Below are 20,079 nucleotides of genomic sequence, written 5' to 3'. Positions count from 1 at the left end.
GGCGGGTTTAACGAAAGTTATCACAACGCCATCATATCTCTATAGCCATTGGTCAATCTTTATGTACTAATGTACATTAATATTATAATTGACCAACCACACGGCATCTTATTGAATATTAATAGAACTACAACCAAATGTACATTGTAGCCCCTCCTCTGCTCTGATCTGACCAATGGTGAACATGTCAGCCAATTTAGTGCCCGCCTTATGTTTCAATTGGTTAATGAAGAAAACGTAAGCTGCCATTGGTTATGCGTCTTATTAAATGCATTATTCATGTTGTGATCCTGTGTAGCCAATTAACGTTTTACTACACAGATCCATAACCCGCCTCCTGACTGTTCAGCCCCTGCTTCGTTGAGTGTGTCAACCTGTACCAAAGTCTCCTGTCTATATAAACACGCGTTGGCCGTTTTCAAGCTCAGATGCGCTTAGAGCGCGCTGGAGTGTAGATCAGGAAAAGAAAGGGGGACAGCTGGTAGTCATAGTAGATAGGAGTAAAGCGTAAATAAATAGACTCCTAAGGCAGTAAACAACGTGGGTTCTCAGGATATCGCTTTCGGAGACATTCCGGTCACCTTTGGCGGTCTGGCCAGAGTCCTGGTGACAATTTAAAGCTATTCCTTCTTACAAAAGCGGCGTGCGGAGGGAGGACGCGTCTCTTTGAATAGACAGGATGCACGGACCGCCCTCCGGCGACAGCGCATGCCCATTGCGCCTCATCAAGAGAGTGCAATTCGGCATCATCAGCCCAGATGAGCTTGTAGGTTTTGCTTTGGGGTGGGGGGATTCGTTTACTTTCTGAACGTTCTCACATTGATCTTACTTTTACATGACTATACCTAGAATGTATCATTGATGACAATGGATGTGCTACAAAGGAAGTAGCTTACAGCTAGCCTAGCTAATGTTAGCTAGCTAAGCCATGTTGGAGCTTGAGCTAGCTAGCTAGCAACAGCATGTTGTAGGAAGTTCGACAAACTTTCAGCACACACATTATTTTCCATCTGAGCTAAACCATATATGTCATGAATCAAACTCCCTTTTTATTTTGAAAATACATGTAAACAAATACATTTAGCTACTTTACTGAACTTGGATATTTTGTTCTGTTCCCAGAAAGTTACATTCACAAACACTAGATGTTCCCTCTTGTTGTAATCTATATGTGTTATATCATAATAAAAGGTAACGTCATTAAAGTCAAAGCTATGCATGTTTTCTTTACGTTATGTTTTATTATTAGTTTTTTAATAATGGTGTCTTGTTTACATAATCCTCTAGTCAATTTGCTCACCTCAATTGATTTTATCCAGTTAGTTGGACATCAATTGATTTGTCGAGTATCAATGCTGGTTTAGAAATGCAACTTTGATCAAAGTGGACCAATATTCTAATAGAGGAGTAGGTACGGCTGACATATCTTAATTCAATCACTGATTTCGCAGGGGTTATTTGTTTTGAAGGAGTTTCACCTGACCTTAAAAGTTGGTTTGAGAAATATGTAAGCCATTTTCCAATGTCTGTAAACTTGTGACTGCTTTACTGTTCTATGTGTATTTACTTAGGCTATTTATTTTTTGGTACCGGATTTGATGATGACCATGGTTCTCCCTCTAGAAACGGATGTCTGTCACAGAAGGGGGAATCAAGTACCCCGAGACCACAGAAGGAGGGCGTCCCAAACTCGGTGGGTTGATGGACCCCAGGCAAGGGGTCATCGAACGATCCGGAAGGTGTCAAACATGTGCAGGTACAGGAAGTTACCAGGATGTTGTAATTTTGTGGTTAAGACCACCACTACTGTGCTGGAATGTTGTTGTTTTTTTAAACATAGTTGTTTTCGCTGTTCAGGTAACATGACGGAATGCCCGGGCCACTTCGGCCACATAGAGCTGGCGAAGCCGGTGTTCCACGTGGGCTTCGTCAACAAGATCATGAAGGTCCTCCGGTGTGTCTGCTACTCCTGTTCCAAGCTACTGGTCGACACGGTCCGTAACCCTCCATTCCTTTCTCACACTACCGCTACACAACCTATATGTAACATGTACCAATCTGCTCCCGTATTCAGTACTTGTGATGCTCACAACATGGCACACTCCAGACAAAAAACAATACGCCTACTTCTACGCCGCACAGCATACACAGAATATTTAACACGGCATATACTCCTGATATATCTAATTGATTTTTATTTGATGGGTATAAGAATTATTGATCAAGGCATACTAATGATTACATGTTGGTCCTTACATGGAATTATATTACACATTCCATTGACTTGTTGATGCGATGGGGTGTGTTCAGCAGGATGTACCGATTTGAAACGTTCAGATATAAATATGCTATGTTGAACGAACATGCATCTCTGACATGTAGAATAAGGAATCACGTCGGCTCTATTTGTGATATTTCTATCTGCAACGTTAAAGAAAGGCCCTGGTGTCTCCTTCCTTCTAGAATAATCCAAAGATCAAAGACATCCTGCAGAAGTCCAAGGGGCAGCCCAGGAAGCGTCTGACCCACGTGTATGACTTGTGTAAAGGCAAGAACATCTGCGAGGGCGGAGAGGAGATGGATAACAAGTTTGGAGTGGAGCACGACAGTGAGGACATCACTAAGGAAAAGGTACTGTCAGCGGGGACGCTTGTCATTTGTGGGCCATCAATACTTAAACGCATATTTTTCTTTTCTTTTTGTACTCTCATCTCACATAGTAAGATCTTTTATTTCCTCATGATCCTCTTGTAACACACACTCTCCTTCACTCTCCCAGGGCCATGGTGGCTGCGGGCGCTACCAGCCGCGTATCCGCCGGTCGGGCCTGGAGCTGTATGCCGAGTGGAAGCACGTGAACGAGGACTCGCAGGAGAAGAAGATCCTGCTGAGCCCTGAGCGTGTCTACGAGATCTTCAAACGCATCTCGGACGAAGAGGACGTCATCCTGGGCCTTGATCCCAAGTTCTCCCGGCCCGAGTGGATGATTGTCACGGTACTCCCTGTGCCGCCGCTAGCTGTCCGGCCCGCCGTCGTCATGCAGGGCTCCGCCCGTAACCAGGTGAGGAAGAATGACTAGCCGTTGAAGAGTTTTCAGCGAAATGTCAAGAATTGAAGGGGGTTTGGTGACTTTCGGGTCATTTTTCCTGCCGCTGTTGAGATTGTTCAACTCGTTTGTTTTACCATCGTTGTTTAACCGCGTCGTATCCCTTTCCCTGTCACCCAGGACGACTTGACACACAAGCTGGCCGACATAGTCAAGATCAACAACCAGCTGCGACGGAACGAGCAGAGCGGCGCGGCGGCCCACGTCATCGCCGAGGACGTGAAGCTGCTGCAGTTCCACGTGGCCACCATGGTGGACAACGAGCTGCCAGGCCTGCCCAGGGTACGCACAGTAGCAGTGACGCTTGAGGGCACCAATTGGCACATCACTGTACTACTTACCCATGCCAATGTGGATTGTTACTATAGATATGTACTCTTACTGTCTTTGTTTGAATTTAACACTGTCAACATACATTAGAAGTAAGACTAAAGAATACGATTAAAAGTGTTCTTTTGTTAGACCCATAAGACCACCTATTCAACCCATAATAACTGGGTTTATTTCATTTTCAGTGATTGCTGAAAGTTGTGAAGGATCGTCAGCTCTGTTCTGAATCTGCTTATGCTGATATTGAACTTTCTCTTAACGCCCAGGCAATGCAAAAATCGGGCCGCCCGCTCAAATCCTTAAAACAGCGTCTGAAGGGGAAGGAGGGGCGAGTCCGAGGTAACCTGATGGGGAAACGTGTGGACTTCTCCGCCCGAACCGTCATCACCCCCGACCCCAACCTGCAGATCGACCAAGTGGGCGTCCCGCGCTCCATCGCCGCCAACATGACTTTCCCAGAAATCGTCACACCCTTTAACATTGACAGGTACGGCAGAGAGACTCAACCAATTGTTTAGTGTTTAAACTGACCGTGTGTTGGTTCTAATGTTGACAGTCCTATATGTCACCAGGTTACAGGAGTTGGTGCGCAGAGGCAACAGCCAGTATCCTGGAGCCAAATATATCATCCGAGACAACGGGGACAGAATCGACCTGCGGTTCCACCCCAAACCAAGTGACCTTCACCTCCAGATCGGATACAAGGTGACCCTCAAAAGACGAGATGGTCGTCATTTGTGGAATGTTTACCGAGTGACTTGGACTTGATGTAATGCAATGTCACTTTTATGAACTCATTTTTGTTCCCATCAGGTGGAAAGACACATGTGCGACGGTGACATCATCATCTTCAACAGACAGCCCACTTTACATAAAATGTCTATGATGGGGCACAGAGTCCGAATCCTTCCCTGGTCCACCTTCCGAATGAACCTCAGGTACATCTATCAAGTCTAGAATTATCCCTGTTTCAGACTACACCCAGATACCCGAGTGGGTGTTTGTTGGCTTAAACACTGACAAGAATGCTGGGTAGAGAGTTGATACAGAACAAATATTATTTCAGGATTGGGACTAGTGCTCATGTAGTATCGGATGATTTTTCTCGGCTCAATTCCCCCAAATTAAAGGCAAACGCGAATACATTGACCATATGACATAAAACGGATCCTGGACGGTGACATTAACTACTCTGCTCTGTTCCACAGTGTAACCACTCCGTACAATGCTGACTTTGACGGGGATGAGATGAACCTGCATCTCCCTCAGTCCCTGGAAACGAGAGCTGAGATCCAGGAGCTTGCCATGGTGCCTCGTATGATCGTCACCCCCCAGTCCAACAGGCCCGTCATGGGCATCGTGCAGGACACCCTCACCGCCGTGCGCAAGTTCACCAAAAGGGACGTCTTCCTAGAGCGGGTAAGGAGGGCAATGTTTTTAAAGGGATAGATCAGCCCCAAACACACACGTCTTTCCTCCACTTATTCGCTAATATGATCTGTCCCTCAGGGCGATGTGATGAATCTCCTGATGTTCCTGTCCACGTGGGACGGCAAGGTGCCCCAGCCAGCCATCCTGAAGCCCAGGCCGCTCTGGACGGGCAAGCAGATCTTCAGCCTTATCATCCCGGGCCACATCAACGCCATCCGAACACACAGCACCCACCCAGACGAGGAGGACAGTGGGCCCTACAAGCACATCTCTCCCGGGGACACCAAGGTAGGAACACTAAACTGGCGAAACACTCTGAGATTCTCGTGACAATGAGGATTTGTAGAACAAATGTTGTAGTGATGGTGTGTGCGGAATACAGGCTTTTATTGTGTACTTTCTTAGTTACATTGTGGTTTATAAGTTCCCATCTTAGAATGCTAGCACTTTACCACAAGTGTAAAAAGGCAGCCATTTTGTGCCAGAACGCTAGCCACACCTAACACAGAACCATGAATGGGTCCTAACCCAATGTGTGTTAAATACTATGATCTAATGTCATGTCTGTTTCCCCAGGTGATAGTGGAGAACGGGGAGTTGATCATGGGCATCCTGTGTAAGAAGTCACTGGGTACATCTGCTGGCTCCCTGGTCCACATTTGTTTCCTGGAGATGGGCCACGACGTCACCCGCCTCTTCTACTCCAACATCCAGACGGTGGTCAACAACTGGCTGCTCATTGAGGGTAAGGACCTAGGCTGAGTGGGCACTGGGAAGAGGGCATCAATGGGTAGAAAGGCAACTCCTTTGAAATCCACTTGAAGTCATAAATGAATCTGTTCTATTTTTGGGGTTAGGGGTTAAATTCCTCTAATTGCAGATATTTTAGTCACTGTTACCCTGTTTTTCTTAATATTCATATTTTCTCTCTGTAGGTGCCTCTATCGGTATTGGTGACTCCATTGCTGATGCGAAGACGTACCTGGACATCCAGAACACCATCAAGAAGGCCAAACAGGATGTAATAGAGGTAGGTCCCTTCTCTCACGATGACTCTGAAATATGCCTTCAAACTTCCAGAATATTCCTTCAAAAATAAATCCTCTTGTATTCACAGTGGGGACATCCTCTGGAAATTCCTTTTGAGATAATATAGAATGTAATAAAAGATGTGAGCCCCTCTGTCTCGAACTCCCTTCATTTTCTTCCTGTATTCCTCTCCAGGTCATTGAGAAGGCCCACAACAACGAGTTGGAGCCCACCCCTGGCAACACGCTGAGGCAGACCTTTGAGAACCAGGTGAATCGCATCCTAAACGACGCCCGTGACAAAACGGGTTCCTCCGCCCAGAAGTCCCTGTCTGAGTACAACAACTTCAAGTCTATGGTGGTGGCCGGCTCCAAAGGCTCCAAGATTAACATCTCTCAGGTACGTCCAGGGATCAACACAAAAAAAAAAGTAAAATAAACGCCCCCTGTTACAAGTGTTTTGAAACGCTACACTACGGTGTGCCCTACTGAACACGGCCCAGGATTGTTTCAGACGTCGATGGATTTTCAAACGGCACACGGTGTTCCTACAGGGATGACAGCGGACAACGGGCTTCGATTTACACCCCATAACCTCGCACACTTTTTCTTTCTCTACCGTCTGTCCCTCATCTCCATCTCTCTGGCCCTCAGGTTATTGCGGTGGTGGGGCAGCAGAACGTGGAGGGTAAGCGTATCCCCTTCGGCTTCAAGCACCGAACTCTCCCCCACTTCATCAAGGATGATTACGGCCCCGAGAGCAGAGGCTTCGTGGAGAACTCATACCTAGCCGGCCTCACGCCCACAGAGTTCTTCTTCCACGCCATGGGTGGCAGGGAGGGGCTTATCGACACGGCTGTGAAGACCGCCGAGACTGGTGAGTGAAGGGGGGGAAGCAAGAGTTTATTTTTTCTTAAGGGTCCCCATTAGCTGTTGCGAAAGCAGCCCCTCGCTACTCTTCCTGGGGTCCACACAACATGAAACATGTCTATTAATGTTCTGTATTATGTCAAGAACAGCTCAAGGACTACATACATTTTAAAATAAGATCCTGTACTGACAAAACATACTGAGGGTATGCGGGGGAAGATGTTGGGGACAGCGACTGGTGATTTTGAAGGGGGAGAGGCAAGGGGTAGAGGTTAGGGTCAGGCTATAAGCTGATTAGAAGCACTTGTTAATGTTAATGAAGGGGTGACTGTTACGATCCCTGCACGATTAGCGAGAGGAGACTCATGACCGCAATGATAGTTCAGTAGGTAGATGGATTTTCCCCTCAGGTTTAAATGACTCTTCTGACCTCGGTCCTCATCTGATGTCCTTCAGGTTACATCCAGCGTCGTCTGATCAAGTCCATGGAGTCTGTGATGGTGAAGTACGACGCCACGGTGAGGAACTCCATCAACCAGGTGGTGCAGCTGCGTTACGGAGAGGACGGCCTGGCCGGGAGGCTGTGGAGTTCCAGAACATGGCTACGCTCAAACCCTCCAACAAGGCCTTCGAGAAGAAGTGAGTGGCGAGAGAGAGGGACGGGGCAGTACAATGGTGGATAAGGGTACTAGATTCGTTGGAGCTTAGTCATTCGATGATTGATTGTACTCGTAAAAAAAAAAACTAGTACAAGCTTTCCTCTCCTATTGGTTGACCGTGTGACATTGGATATCATAGACTTCACCTCTCCACGACCTTAATCACCCATGCCCTAATGCTAAACCCTCTGTCTAATCACTACTATAGGACGGTCTTAAAAACAGCAGCTCACTGTCCACGGTCAACTGCCTGAACTCTCTACTGTCTGTCTTATCTCATCCTTCCCTAATCCACCCTCGGGGCCACTAGGTTCAGATTTGACTGCACCAACGAGCGGGCTCTGAGGCGCACCCTGCAGGAGGACGTGGTGAAGGACGTGATGACCAACGCCCAGGTGCAAAGTGCCCTGGAGAGGGAGTATGAGAAGATGAAGGAGGACAGAGAGATTCTGAGGGCCATCTTCCCCACTGGGGACAGCAAGGTGAGGGAGAGAGCGAGAGAGAGGCACACTAGCACAGGGGTCTCCAACAGGCAAATCGCAAGCCTTAAAGGCACAGTGCAGCCATTATTCTTCTCATCAAATAACTATGGTTGATTTCAATCAGTGGTCACATTTTTGACTACACTGGGCCTTTAAGCATTGACATGGGCAGAACATCTATTTTTATCTCTCGACGTTTCATTGTAATATTGAGACAGGAAAAATGAATTAACACAGTTCAGGACACGTTACAGTAGCGTATGTGTTCACATCCTGGCTCATTTGCACACAGGCACATCTGTGCATACACCTGGCGTACATCTCCAGGTTCTCCACGCGCACCCATGCATAACTCATTCACTTCCATGTACTCTCACACGTCACCATTGCTAGCATATCCCACTGATTCAGACAAACGCAACAGGGCTGTCCAACACTAAAGGCGACATGTCCCTGCTCCCCACTAGGTGGTGCTGCCCTGCAACCTGGCCAGGATGATCTGGAACGCCCAGAAGATCTTCAGGATCAACCCCCGCACCCCCACAGACCTCAACCCCCTACGAGTCGTGCAGGGTAGGTATCTACCACACTTGTACACTTTGCAGCCACCATCATATTTGAAGAAACCCCCTAAAGATGTGCCATATCGTCTTGAGTTTTAAAAGGTCGATTACACTTTTTGGTGTAAACCGTAGCTCTAGCTACGAAAGACAAGAATTTGCAACACTTTTTGATCCGTAACCAAGTAAATCACATTGACATTTCTGCAGTCTTGGTACCAAATCAAAATCTCTCGAAGCAATTTTCTCTGGACCACTAGCCAGGATAAATAAGATCTAGAATGACCCGTATGACCTTCTTAAACTTCTCCCTGCTCTTGTCTGCATGCCTCAGGTGTCCAGGAGCTGAGTAAGAAGTTGGTGATTGTGAACGGCGAGGACCACCTGAGCAGACAGGCCCAGCAGAACGCCACGCTGCTCTTCAACATCCACCTGCGCTCCACGTTGAGCTCCCGACGCATGACAGACGAGTTCAGACTGAGCACCGAGGCCTACGACTGGCTGCTGGGGGAAATTGAGTCCAAGTTCAACCAATCCATTGTGAGTCGAATCTCTTTTTTCTCTCTCACACACACACACACACAGAGTGTGCTGGGAAAGGTTGAAGGGGGGAGATCGAGGGTCAACACCTAAACTGATTGCTATGAACTAAAGAGATGGGATTAGATGTATATGGACAGTGTAGAAAACCAAGCCTAGAGCGTGATCTAGGATCTTTTTTTACAGCATAATTTAGGAATTAATCCATGCTTGGCTTTTCTGTTTTCTGTCATTTCACTAATCTAATTCCAGCATTTTATTCTGAACACTTCTTCTCCCTCCTCTAGGCCCATCCGGGTGAGATGGTGGGGGCTTTAGCTGCACAGTCGTTGGGAGAGCCCGCCACCCAGATGACCCTGAACACCTTCCACTACGCCGGCGTGTCGGCCAAGAACGTCACCCTGGGCGTGCCGCGTCTCAAGGAGTTGATTAACATCTCCAAGCGGCCCAAGACCCCGTCCCTCACCGTGTTCCTGCTGGGCCAGGCGGCCCGCGACGCAGAGAGGGCCAAGGATATCCTCTGTCGCCTGGAACACACCACCCTCAGAAAGGTCAGACCGACATTTATTTCTCACGCCTTGTTTTACTTTAAGAGATTATTAAATGTTATTAATACATTTTAAGTTATTACAATATCTGCTTTTACAGGTTGCTTACTGATTTTTACGATAATTAACCAACCATCCTCCCTGCCAGGTGACGGCCAACACGGCCATCTACTATGACCCTAACCCCCAGAGTACGGTGGTGACTGAGGACCAGGAGTGGGTCAACGTCTACTATGAGATGCCCGACTTTGACGTGACCCGCATCTCCCCCTGGCTGCTCCGCATTGAGCTTGACCGCAAACACATGACTGACCGCAAGCTGACCATGGAGCAGATCGCTGAGAAGATCAATGCAGGTGGGGACACACACACACACACACACTTCCAATACTTTATTTGAGTATATAATGAAGCATTCCAGTTAAAAGGACCCCCAAGCACCTTATTGCTATATGCGACCTCTCTCCCCGAAGGTTTCGGAGATGACCTGAACTGTATCTTCAATGACGACAACGCCGAGAAGCTGGTTCTGCGAATCCGCATCATGAACAGCGACGAGAACAAATTCCACGAGGATGAGGAGGTGGTGGACAAGATGGACGACGACGTGTTCCTGAGGTGCATCGAATCCAACATGCTGACGGACATGACGCTGCAGGGCATCGAGCAGATCAGCAAGGTAACGGAGGGGGTCACACAAACACGTACTTTGTTCCTTTTGTTAAAACTGCGCCGTGGCAGCATTTTAACATCTCTGCACCCAATAGCCTTCGATATCTCATACGAACTGATTGACCTAAACAACATGGCAGTAACCTACCCAGATCATTAATATTACTATAATTCTATTGATCTATAGTACTTCCCCTGTCTCCTCTCCCCTAGGTGTACATGCACTTGCCCCAGACGGACAACAAGAAGAAGATCATCATTACGGAGGAGGGAGAGTTCAAGGCCCTGCAGGAGTGGATCCTGGAGACAGATGGCGTGGGACTGATGAGGGTCCTCAGCGAGAAGGATGTGGACCCCGTCAGAACCACTTCCAACGACATCGTAGAGATCTTCACGGTACGGTTAGGTACCACAGTTGGATAGCCACGCAAGTTATGATAGTAACCGATGGATTATAATAGTACCGATTAGACTACGGTCACTGAAGATAACAGATAGATACCTTCGTTACAAATGGCTGTGATAGTTACAATAGCTAGCTATAGTAGTTTAGGTAACTATTGTAGTTACTGACGGTTACGACAGACTTTTAAAAAATATGATTTCTCATTTGTGTTGTCTGTCGTAAGGGACCAGTTTAAATGTCCGTTACAATTTTGGCTATACTTTCAAGTTTATATTCACCAAAGCACTCTTGGAGTTAAACAACAAATCCAACTCAACATTGTTAAACCTATTCATCGCTTCTTTACTGCTAAACCTGAGAAGTACATGAATAACAGCATAGTCAAAAAAAAAAAATGGGATATCATTACTCACCCCCCCCCACCCCCTCCTTTCTAGGTACTGGGTATCGAGGCTGTGCGCAAGGCTCTGGAGAGGGAGTTGAACCACGTCATCTCCTTTGACGGTTCCTACGTCAACTACCGCCACTTGTCGTTGCTTTGCGACACCATGACCTGCCGCGGTCACCTGATGGCCATCACACGTCACGGCATCAACAGACAGGACACGGGACCCCTCATGAAGTGCTCCTTTGAGGAGACTGTGAGTGTTTCGGACGGGGGAAAGTGGAGGGAGGGAAGGGGGGGCGATGGGACTTGGTTGTTTTGTGGTCCAGTATTGTGTTAGTAGGCCGTACTTACCATTTTACAACAGTCGTCAGTTGGCTCTTCCACTAGCTACATTATCCATAAAGCTACTTCCTTTGAGAACTTCATAGGAGCGTTCTAGTTACCAACCTCGACTAGACCAACACGTCTCTGACGACAGAGACTTAAAAAAAAAAATATCTCAATGAAAGGAATCGGTATAAACAAAAGGTTAAACGATGAAATTCAAATGATTGTGTCAGCACCCTGTGTACTCCACCACTCACCGTCAACATCCTCCCTGTCCCAGGTGGATGTGCTGATGGAGGCGTCGTCCCACGGGGAGAGTGACCCCATGAAGGGTGTGTCTGAGAACATCATGCTGGGCCAGCTGGCCCCCTGCGGGACGGGCTGCTTCGACCTGCTGCTGGACGCTGAGAAGTGCAAATACGGCATGGAGATCCCCACCAACATCCCCGGGATCAGCGTGGCTGGACGTGAGTGGCCGAGAGTATAATGGAGAAGTTGTTTTCCGTGCAGTGTAACTTTAAACGTAATTGTTTGCGCGATGTGGCTGTTCCCATCACCAGATCAACTCCCAAGGTTTGAATTTAGACAGATGCGAGGTCAGAAATGGACTGGTGCAGACCAATTTGTCTAAGATTTGATTAAGTTCTGAGTGTAACTATGTTGGAAAAAGCCAACATTCTAAGCAAAATAGATGCACAAAGTATCCAGACTTTTAGATAATGAAATGTCGGTATGGCTCTCCTTCTCTATTTCCTCTTGTTAGCCACCGGAATGTTCTTTGGCTCTGCGCCCAGCCCCATGAGTGGCATGTCTCCAGCCATGACCCCCTGGAACACTGGAGCCACCCCCGCCTACGGTGCCTGGTCCCCCAGCATCGGTAAGCCCCAAACTGGGTTGACTTTGACAATATCCTGGTAGTACAGCGTACTCCATACCACCTACTGTACTATTAACTCATATACTCTGACTCTTTGACCTCCAGGCAGCGGGATGACCCCTGGAGCTGCAGGCTTTTCTCCCAGCGCAGCGTCCGACGCCAGTGGCTTCTCTCCGGGCTACTCCCCGGCCTGGTCCCCTACCCCTGGATCTCCTGGGTCCCCGGGACCAGCCAGCCCCTATATCCCCTCTCCAGGTTAGTCACCATACTAAACACCCAGTTTGGTTTGAAAAATCAACTGACACAGGACCTTTTTGGAATTAATTCCTTGTTTACTTTTCCAGGAGGTGCCATGTCTCCCAACTACTCCCCCACCTCCCCGGCCTACGAGCCCCGCTCTCCTGGGGGATACACCCCGCAAAGCCCGGGCTACTCCCCAACCTCCCCCTCGTACTCCCCAACCTCCCCTTCTTACTCTCCCACCAGCCCCAACTACAGCCCCACCTCACCCTCCTATTCACCCACCTCCCCCAGCTACTCCCCTACGTCCCCCTCATACTCCCCTACGTCCCCCTCTTACTCCCCTACGTCCCCCTCTTACTCCCCCACCTCCCCCTCTTACTCCCCACATCTCCCTCCTACTCCCCTACCTCCCCCAGCTACAGCCCGACGTCTCCAAGCTACAGCCCCACATCGCCTAGCTACTCCCCTACCTCACCCTCTTACTCACCTACCTCCCCCTCCTATTCACCCACTTCACCCTCCTACTCACCTACCTCCCCCTCCTATTCCCCTACCTCCCCTCTTACTCCCCCACCTCTCCAAGCTACAGCCCCTCTTCACCCAACTACACCCCCACCTCGCCCAGTTACTCCCCCACCTCCCCCTCTTACTCCCCCACCTCTCCCTCCTACTCCCCCACCTCCCCCAATTACACCCCCACCAGCCCCAACTACTCCCCACCTCCCCCTCTTATTCTCCCACCTCTCCGTCCTACTCTCCCTCTAGCCCACGCTTCACCCCCAGTCGCCCACCTACACCCCCAGCTCTCCCTCCTACAGCCCCAGCTCTCCTTCCTACTCACCCACCTCCCCCAAATACACACCTACGTCCCCCTCTTACTCCCCCAGCTCTCCAGAGTACACCCCCACCTCCCCAAATACTCCCCCACCTCGCCCAAGTACTCCCCGACCTCTCCCAAATACTCACCCACCTCCCCGACTTACTCCCCGACGACCCCCAAGTACAGCCCCACGTCGCCCACCTACTCCCCCACCTCGCCCACCTACACCCCCACCAGCCCCAAGTACTCCCCCACCTCCCCAACCTATTCCCCAACCTCACCCAAATACTCTCCCACCTCCCCCACCTACTCGCCCACTAGCCCCAAAGGGTCCACCTACAGCCCCCTGTCTCCGGGCTACAGCAACCCCTCGCCCAGCTTCACCCTCACCAGCCCGGCCATCAGCCCAGATGACAGTGACGAGGAGAACAACTGAGGGAGCCAGGAGGAAGAGAGGGGGCTGAGGAGCCTCTCACTGCCCTACTCAAAGCCCCTGGACTGGGGCAGTAATACTGAAGGATAGCCCCTCTGCTGGTAGTGCTGGTGGTTTGGCCTTGGAGAGTCATGACAAAAAAAAACCCTGGGGGTCCCACTTGTGAATTTATTTTATTTTGGGGACCCTCCCTCGGAGCACTGTACCCCAGCCTCTTCCATCTCGGGGGAGGGCCCCCTAAAATATTTACTACTATGTATTTGATAGACTTGAACTGTTTAGCAAGGGGAATAAGGCTGCCTTTTGAACTACACATTTTGTTTTGGTTTTTAATGTTCACGCGGGTGTTGAAGCAAAGTTAAGAACCCAGGAGAAAGCAGAGGGAGAGCGATGTGGTTACCACATTGACAAAAACGTCCCTCTTTTCAACCCCCCTGTTTACCTGTACCCAGTCTTTCTCTGAACTTTTCAGTGTTGATGTGTAGTTGTACGGGGGAGCTCGAGTATTGCCAAAAGCCTTTGAAAAGCTACCAGTGGATTGTATTTATCTCCTTAAAAAGCTTTTAAGCTTCCCCCCAAAAAAGAGAAACTAGAGGACTTGAGCTGATTCTTTATTGCATATTTTACTAAAACGTACATAATCTTTAGGTTTTTTTTCTAAATGTAAAGTTGTTGCTGACAGTTTTGGTTGAAAGAAAAAAGTTGAGCGCATTTTTTTATTTTTTATTTTTACGTCAGAAGACAGGCCAGAATTGAAGGAGATGAGTTGACCGGAATTGGATTGAACAGAATTGAAACACTATTACTAATCTGCAGTTCAGAACAGTGGAGTTCAAGAAGTACTGGAATGGGGTTGCTTGAATACTGCAGGTGAAAAGAGTAGTTGTATTCCTTGCAGCACTAAGTACAGGGCTGCAGATGATCGCCTAGGACGGGAGAGGGTCAGGCCACAGATGCTGAGAGAGAGACTGGTGTACTGGGCAAAATATGCTTTCCGTGGAGATGTTATTGCCATTTTTGTAACCTCTCCACGACGTTCCAAATAAACCCTTTCTCCCCTCAACCCTCCCCCACCTAAAGTCGAACCTGAAAGATGTCAAACACCCACCAGCATCCCTGTACCCTTCATCGTTAGATGAGTTGTTCAACAGCAAAAAGCAGTTTTTTTTTCAGTAAACCACTTTTTTAAAACTGGTCATATTTGGGTTTATGGAAGATTTAGTAATATCTGACAATTGTCAATTCTGTTTTTTAAGAGAGAATGGAGGGTTTATGGGTGGACGAGGGATACTAGTTGGTTGGCATCGCTGCTTTTGTCATTGTTTCTGCATGAGTAGCAACCTGTTAATACATTTTAATCTTCCCGTTTTAAGTTGAAGATCTCTTATTTGAAATCCCTCCCACCTTGTTCCATAATTCTAATTAGGAAATGTAAATGAGTTCTCTACTTTACTTTGTTTGGACTCGCTCATAAAATGTATTTAAGAGGGAAAAGGACTATTATTCATCTGTGTGAATAAGAATGGAGAAATTCAAGATTCAATTGTTTTGTTTTTCTATTTCCTGTTTTTTTTGTTGCTTCTGGTGACTTTGTAAGAGCTGTTTGCAAAGAGGGTCTGTGTTCAGGTACTTTGGATGAAGGGGCAGGGGACGGAGGGGAGTAAGTTCGGTTTCCCCGCTATCTCTTTTCCATTCTGTTTCCCAATGGCTTTGTTCAGTTTCTGCCACTCCGGCTCGAAGTTGAGCCAAGATGGCCACCGCATTCTCATTTAAAGGGGAAATCAGCAGTTGCTACCTCCATTTTTGGATACATAAATTGATATATACCCATTGATTTTTGAAGAATATAACTTATAAATAAATGCTGAGTTAGCTAAGTTCAACTGTCGTACCCTGCCAGAACCCAAAATATGAAACTTACCATTGTAAACAAACACTCTATAGCCTTAACATGATTAGAACTAATTTTGATATCATGGATGGTCAGTCCTTGCATCCATTTCTGTCTTTGAATTTGAGTGGTTACATTTCTCCAGCCCCAGCTTTTTACCGAAACGGTGGTGGGGAGGACGCTTTGTTTCAACTGCTGATTGCTGCTTTAAGATATAAAAAGGAAAATGTTGCATGCAGTCCATTTGTGACGCTTCATAGCCTACTGTAAATGTTACAGCTAAGTGGCTATACTATGGTTCAGGCAGAAAATGGGAAGTTTAGGTTGACAGACAGGTTTATGTTCAGTTTAGTGTTTGTCAGTTACACTCTTGGACACTGGGGGGCGACATAAGCCCTCATTTGGGTTAACAAACCTCGAAGTTTCAGTTCAGTGATTTTTATGAGACCAGACATTTCAGAGCACTTTTGGCCTCTATAACCCTCTACCCACTACATTAGTGTGACAGTGAATCCTTGAAATTATGGAAACCACCAAGCATAGACACACTTTGCATTTGCTTCCAGGTGCTCTTACACTTTACTAGGCCTAGTTTGATAAAGGATGAGTGTTTGATTCTCATGCCTGTTTGACTATGGAACATGGATACTCCATCCAAGCAATATAACAAGTCCCCCCCGACTTTTGATTGGACTAGCTGGGTCTCCTCCCTCCCCTTGTTCATCCACAAGTGATCCTGATTGTTTTTGAAATCAATGTTTGTCCTTTTTCTACTAATGTTCGTACCTGGGTTGGGGGGATTCTATGCCTGTAGAATTCCATGATGGGACTGGAACTTGGATGTGTTCTGAATTTGTCACGATTTTTATCCGGTTTGTGGTCGGGAACGTGTTTGCTACAACTTGTCCTGTCGATCAAATGTGTTTTCAACAGAAGTGATTTTGAATTGACTGTACCACCTGCAATGAATAGAAGTGTTGGCAATACACTGTTGAAATTCATGCAGTTGGTCTCTTCCATCATCGCCTCATGACATGGTGACTTTGTCCACTACCACCATATCCCATTGATTTACCTGTGTGGTCCAGTCAATTCAACATACCAGGACTCCCATGTGTGTGTCAAAAGAGAGGGTTTTCTTGAGTTGAAAGACTGGGCAGGGTGTCTTGGGAGTAGGAATGTTTAAATTAAAAATAAATTGCCACTGTATAGATATCAATCCAATATCTCATTCTCTGTATCTTTTTTTTTTTTTGACTTGAGAAAAAAATAAAAGTTTTACTATAGGTTGTGTCTTATTTGTATGAGTTGCTGTCACCTACCAATAAACTGAATGAATCCCTTCATAATTGGATATATGATGAAGTATTCCATTCTAATGGGTAAGACAAGGATACGGGTTAGGGTAAACAGATTCTACATATGAGGCTTTACCTTGACGAACTTATCGATCGTCCCCATATTACTACACAATAAAACATTTTCCATCCCTGTAAGGGCAATTAGTTATCGCTATACTGATTATCATGACTACTGCAATAATATGAATCACATTTCTTAGTAAACAAACTTGCATGACAGGAGACTAGGCTTCATTTCCTTACACATCCCCACTGGTTTAGTTACATAGAGCCAGCTGTCAGCATAGCTGCAGATGTCGTTAGGGCTTTGTTCCATTTCGAACATTACCCGCTAACCCTAGCAACTAAAAGTTCGGTGTCAACAGATCTGAAAATAATGGATAAGTGAAAGCAACATGGTAGACACCCCATTAAGCCTATGAGAGGGCTTGGTGGGAAAGTTGCAATACTAAAAATGAAGGTTCAAATAACTCAATTTATTTGAGATCTGTGAACACAAAGCGTAGGTGCTTAGGGAAGTGGTCAAAATGGAATTGGGCCCTAATACTGATTGAACAAAAAACATTGTTTTATTTGCTAGTCACTTGATCTTCTGAATTAGTCACAAAGTAAGCCTATTTAGACATTTGACTTCTCTTTTTCCAATGTGGTTGGTGTATTTGTTAGGCCTGATCAAATACACAGTTTCCCTATAGAAACCAGAAGAGGATGTTCCAGGGATGTTTTGAGGATGTAGACAGACCTCAAAATGTGCCAAGCAACGACTATCAATAGGCTACAACAGTTAGCAAAATTGACCAAATGAGTGAAATTACCGATTTACACGCTGGCCGCCTCCAAATAGCCATTCTAGAGTACTACAGTAGTGGCTCCTGATTGGCTGAGTAGGTGGGGCGGTTAATGCATCTCATTAACCAGCCCGATAATAGCTGATTTCCAATTTGATTAATTCCTTTACTCTGAATAGAATAGGAATGGAGTTATAGGCCTGCTCAGGCTGGTTATAGACAGACGATCACAATCGACCTATACCGTAGTAGATCCTATTGCCTAGCCCATCAATCCTATTTTATAAGGACTTAAGACAGAAACAGATCATTTGGTTCCATTTCAACATACATATTTATTATTGAAACCAAAGTGCTGTAATGTGTATAAATTTAACCAAATAGCCCAGTAGACACACTAAAACTTTTCAAATGTTCAAATCAAAAGCCTATTGCACAGAAAAATGTGAACGGCCGGGTGCATCGCGAATTCAGAACCGCTGGACAGCAACATAATAAACTAAAGCGCCGATTATTGGGAACGAGATCAGAATGACTGCTAAGGCTTGATCCATAAATTAAAGCTGCAATATGTAACTTTTCGGACGACCCCACCTAATTCACATAGAAATGTGTGTTATACACTGAACAAAATATAAATGCAACATGTAAATAAAATGAGCTGAAATAAAATAATATAAAAATGTTCCATACACACCAAAAAATGTATTTCTCTCCATTTTTGTGCACAAATGTGTTTACATCATTGTTAGCGAGCATTTCATCTTTGCCAAGATAATCCATCCACCTGACTCACAGGTGTGGCATATCAAGAAGCTGATTAAACAGCATGATCATTACACAGTTGCACCTTGTGCTGGGGACAACAAAAGGCCACTTTAAAACGTGCAGTTTTGTCACACAACACAATGCCACACATCTAAAGTTTTGAGGGAGCGTGCAATTGGCATGCTGACTGCTGGAATGTCCACAAGAGCTGTTGTCAGAGAATGTAATGTTAATTTCTCTGTAATAAGCCTCTAACGTCATTTTAGAGAATTTGGTAATACATCCAACCGGCCTCACAACCGCAGACCACGTGTAACAACGCCAGCCCAGGACCTCCACGTCCGGCTTCTTCACATGCGGGATGGTCTGAGGTGGGGTGCCCCTGCCCAGTCATGTGAAATCCATAGATTAGGGCCTAATGAATTTATTTAAATTGACTGAATTCTTTATATGAACTGTAACTCAGTAAAATCTTTGAAGTTGTTGCATGTTGCATTCATACATTTGTTCAGTATTGATCTGTCATTCTCATTGAAAGTAAGTCTAAGAAGCGGTAGATCTGTTCTGTAAGATTCACCAGCTTCAAACAGCTGAAAATACAATATTTTTGGTTACGGGAAAGATATTTCACAGTGGTTTAGATGGTACAATGATTCTCTACACTATACTTGCTTGTTTTATCACATAAACTGAAATTAGGCGAACTATCAGAATTTGAGCAACCAGGAAATGGCGGAGTGATTTCGCCATAGTGCATCATTAAATCATTAAATAGTTAGCCTACAAAACTAAAACAATCCAAAACAATTCAAATCAAAAGGCCTAATATGTCATATGACATAAATAACGCAGCTACATCCAAGTACCCAAACGTAACATATCATACTAATTTGAGTGCCCAGGATTGGTGTTTACTATGTTATGTCTAGTCTATGAGACCAGGCTGGAGACCCCAGTGCGGACACATTCTGAAATCAAAAGATAGTTTAGTATTTGGTTTAAAATCTCAGGTGAAGATCAATAAATAAATATTGAAAATAAAACAATCAAGACTTTTCTGTGAGAATACAGCAATTTGCTTTGGGTAAAAAATAAAGAACGGCTTTTGTTTTCATAGATGTTGCCTACGATGCAATAAGCCTACTCGTCATCATTTTAAGGATAACAAAAACTACTTAGTATACATTTGAACGTCGCAGAAGCTTCGGATATCTTCCCAATTAAGTAGCCTCATTTTGTTGTTTGGCTACTTGAAAAGAACTAGGTCCTATCACTCGCAGCTCACCTCTTCCAATGCATTGTGGAAAAGTGTGCATCATATTCTAGTAGATGAAGAGCCGAAATGAGTAGGCCTATAACATCCTGGCATTTAAACCACAATCGATTTTTGAAACGTTGCATACTATTAACATTAGATTTTCGTATACTGATAATGCATAATGCGTGATTGCGTTGTTTCCCACTATTCGTTGATTTCGGTAGCGCATCTAATTCATCAGCTGTTGTCAAAGCCGAAAAGAGTACGACATGCAGGAATTTAAAGTATGCCTA

The 20,079-nt window shown here is 46.0% G+C and overlaps 1 protein-coding gene across 1 annotated transcript; it reads left to right on the top strand.

Moving 5' to 3' along the window:
- Window positions 1–432: 432 nt before the first annotated feature.
- On the top strand, window positions 433–16,897 carry LOC112260051 (DNA-directed RNA polymerase II subunit RPB1-like). The gene is given in 34 exon segments (XM_042328447.1): window positions 433–766; window positions 1,624–1,756; window positions 1,858–1,994; window positions 2,464–2,631; window positions 2,780–3,061; window positions 3,227–3,388; window positions 3,703–3,923; window positions 4,009–4,141; window positions 4,250–4,374; window positions 4,645–4,855; window positions 4,946–5,155; window positions 5,444–5,612; window positions 5,803–5,897; window positions 6,092–6,295; window positions 6,550–6,772; window positions 7,222–7,341; window positions 7,344–7,404; window positions 7,735–7,906; window positions 8,374–8,479; window positions 8,801–9,006; window positions 9,294–9,557; window positions 9,703–9,910; window positions 10,028–10,233; window positions 10,440–10,622; window positions 11,070–11,273; window positions 11,628–11,814; window positions 12,111–12,224; window positions 12,330–12,479; window positions 12,569–12,844; window positions 12,847–13,020; window positions 13,023–13,178; window positions 13,181–13,240; window positions 13,243–13,374; window positions 13,377–16,897. Coding segments are annotated over 34 exon segments (5,886 nt in total). The 5' UTR covers window positions 433–679; the 3' UTR covers window positions 13,724–16,897.
- Window positions 16,898–20,079: the final 3,182 nt, after the last annotated feature.

This window comes from Oncorhynchus tshawytscha, linkage group LG10, assembly GCF_018296145.1.
Source record: "Oncorhynchus tshawytscha isolate Ot180627B linkage group LG10, Otsh_v2.0, whole genome shotgun sequence".
Classification (NCBI taxonomy): Eukaryota; Metazoa; Chordata; class Actinopteri; order Salmoniformes; family Salmonidae; genus Oncorhynchus; species Oncorhynchus tshawytscha.
This window is presented reverse-complemented; position numbering and strand designations above follow the sequence as displayed.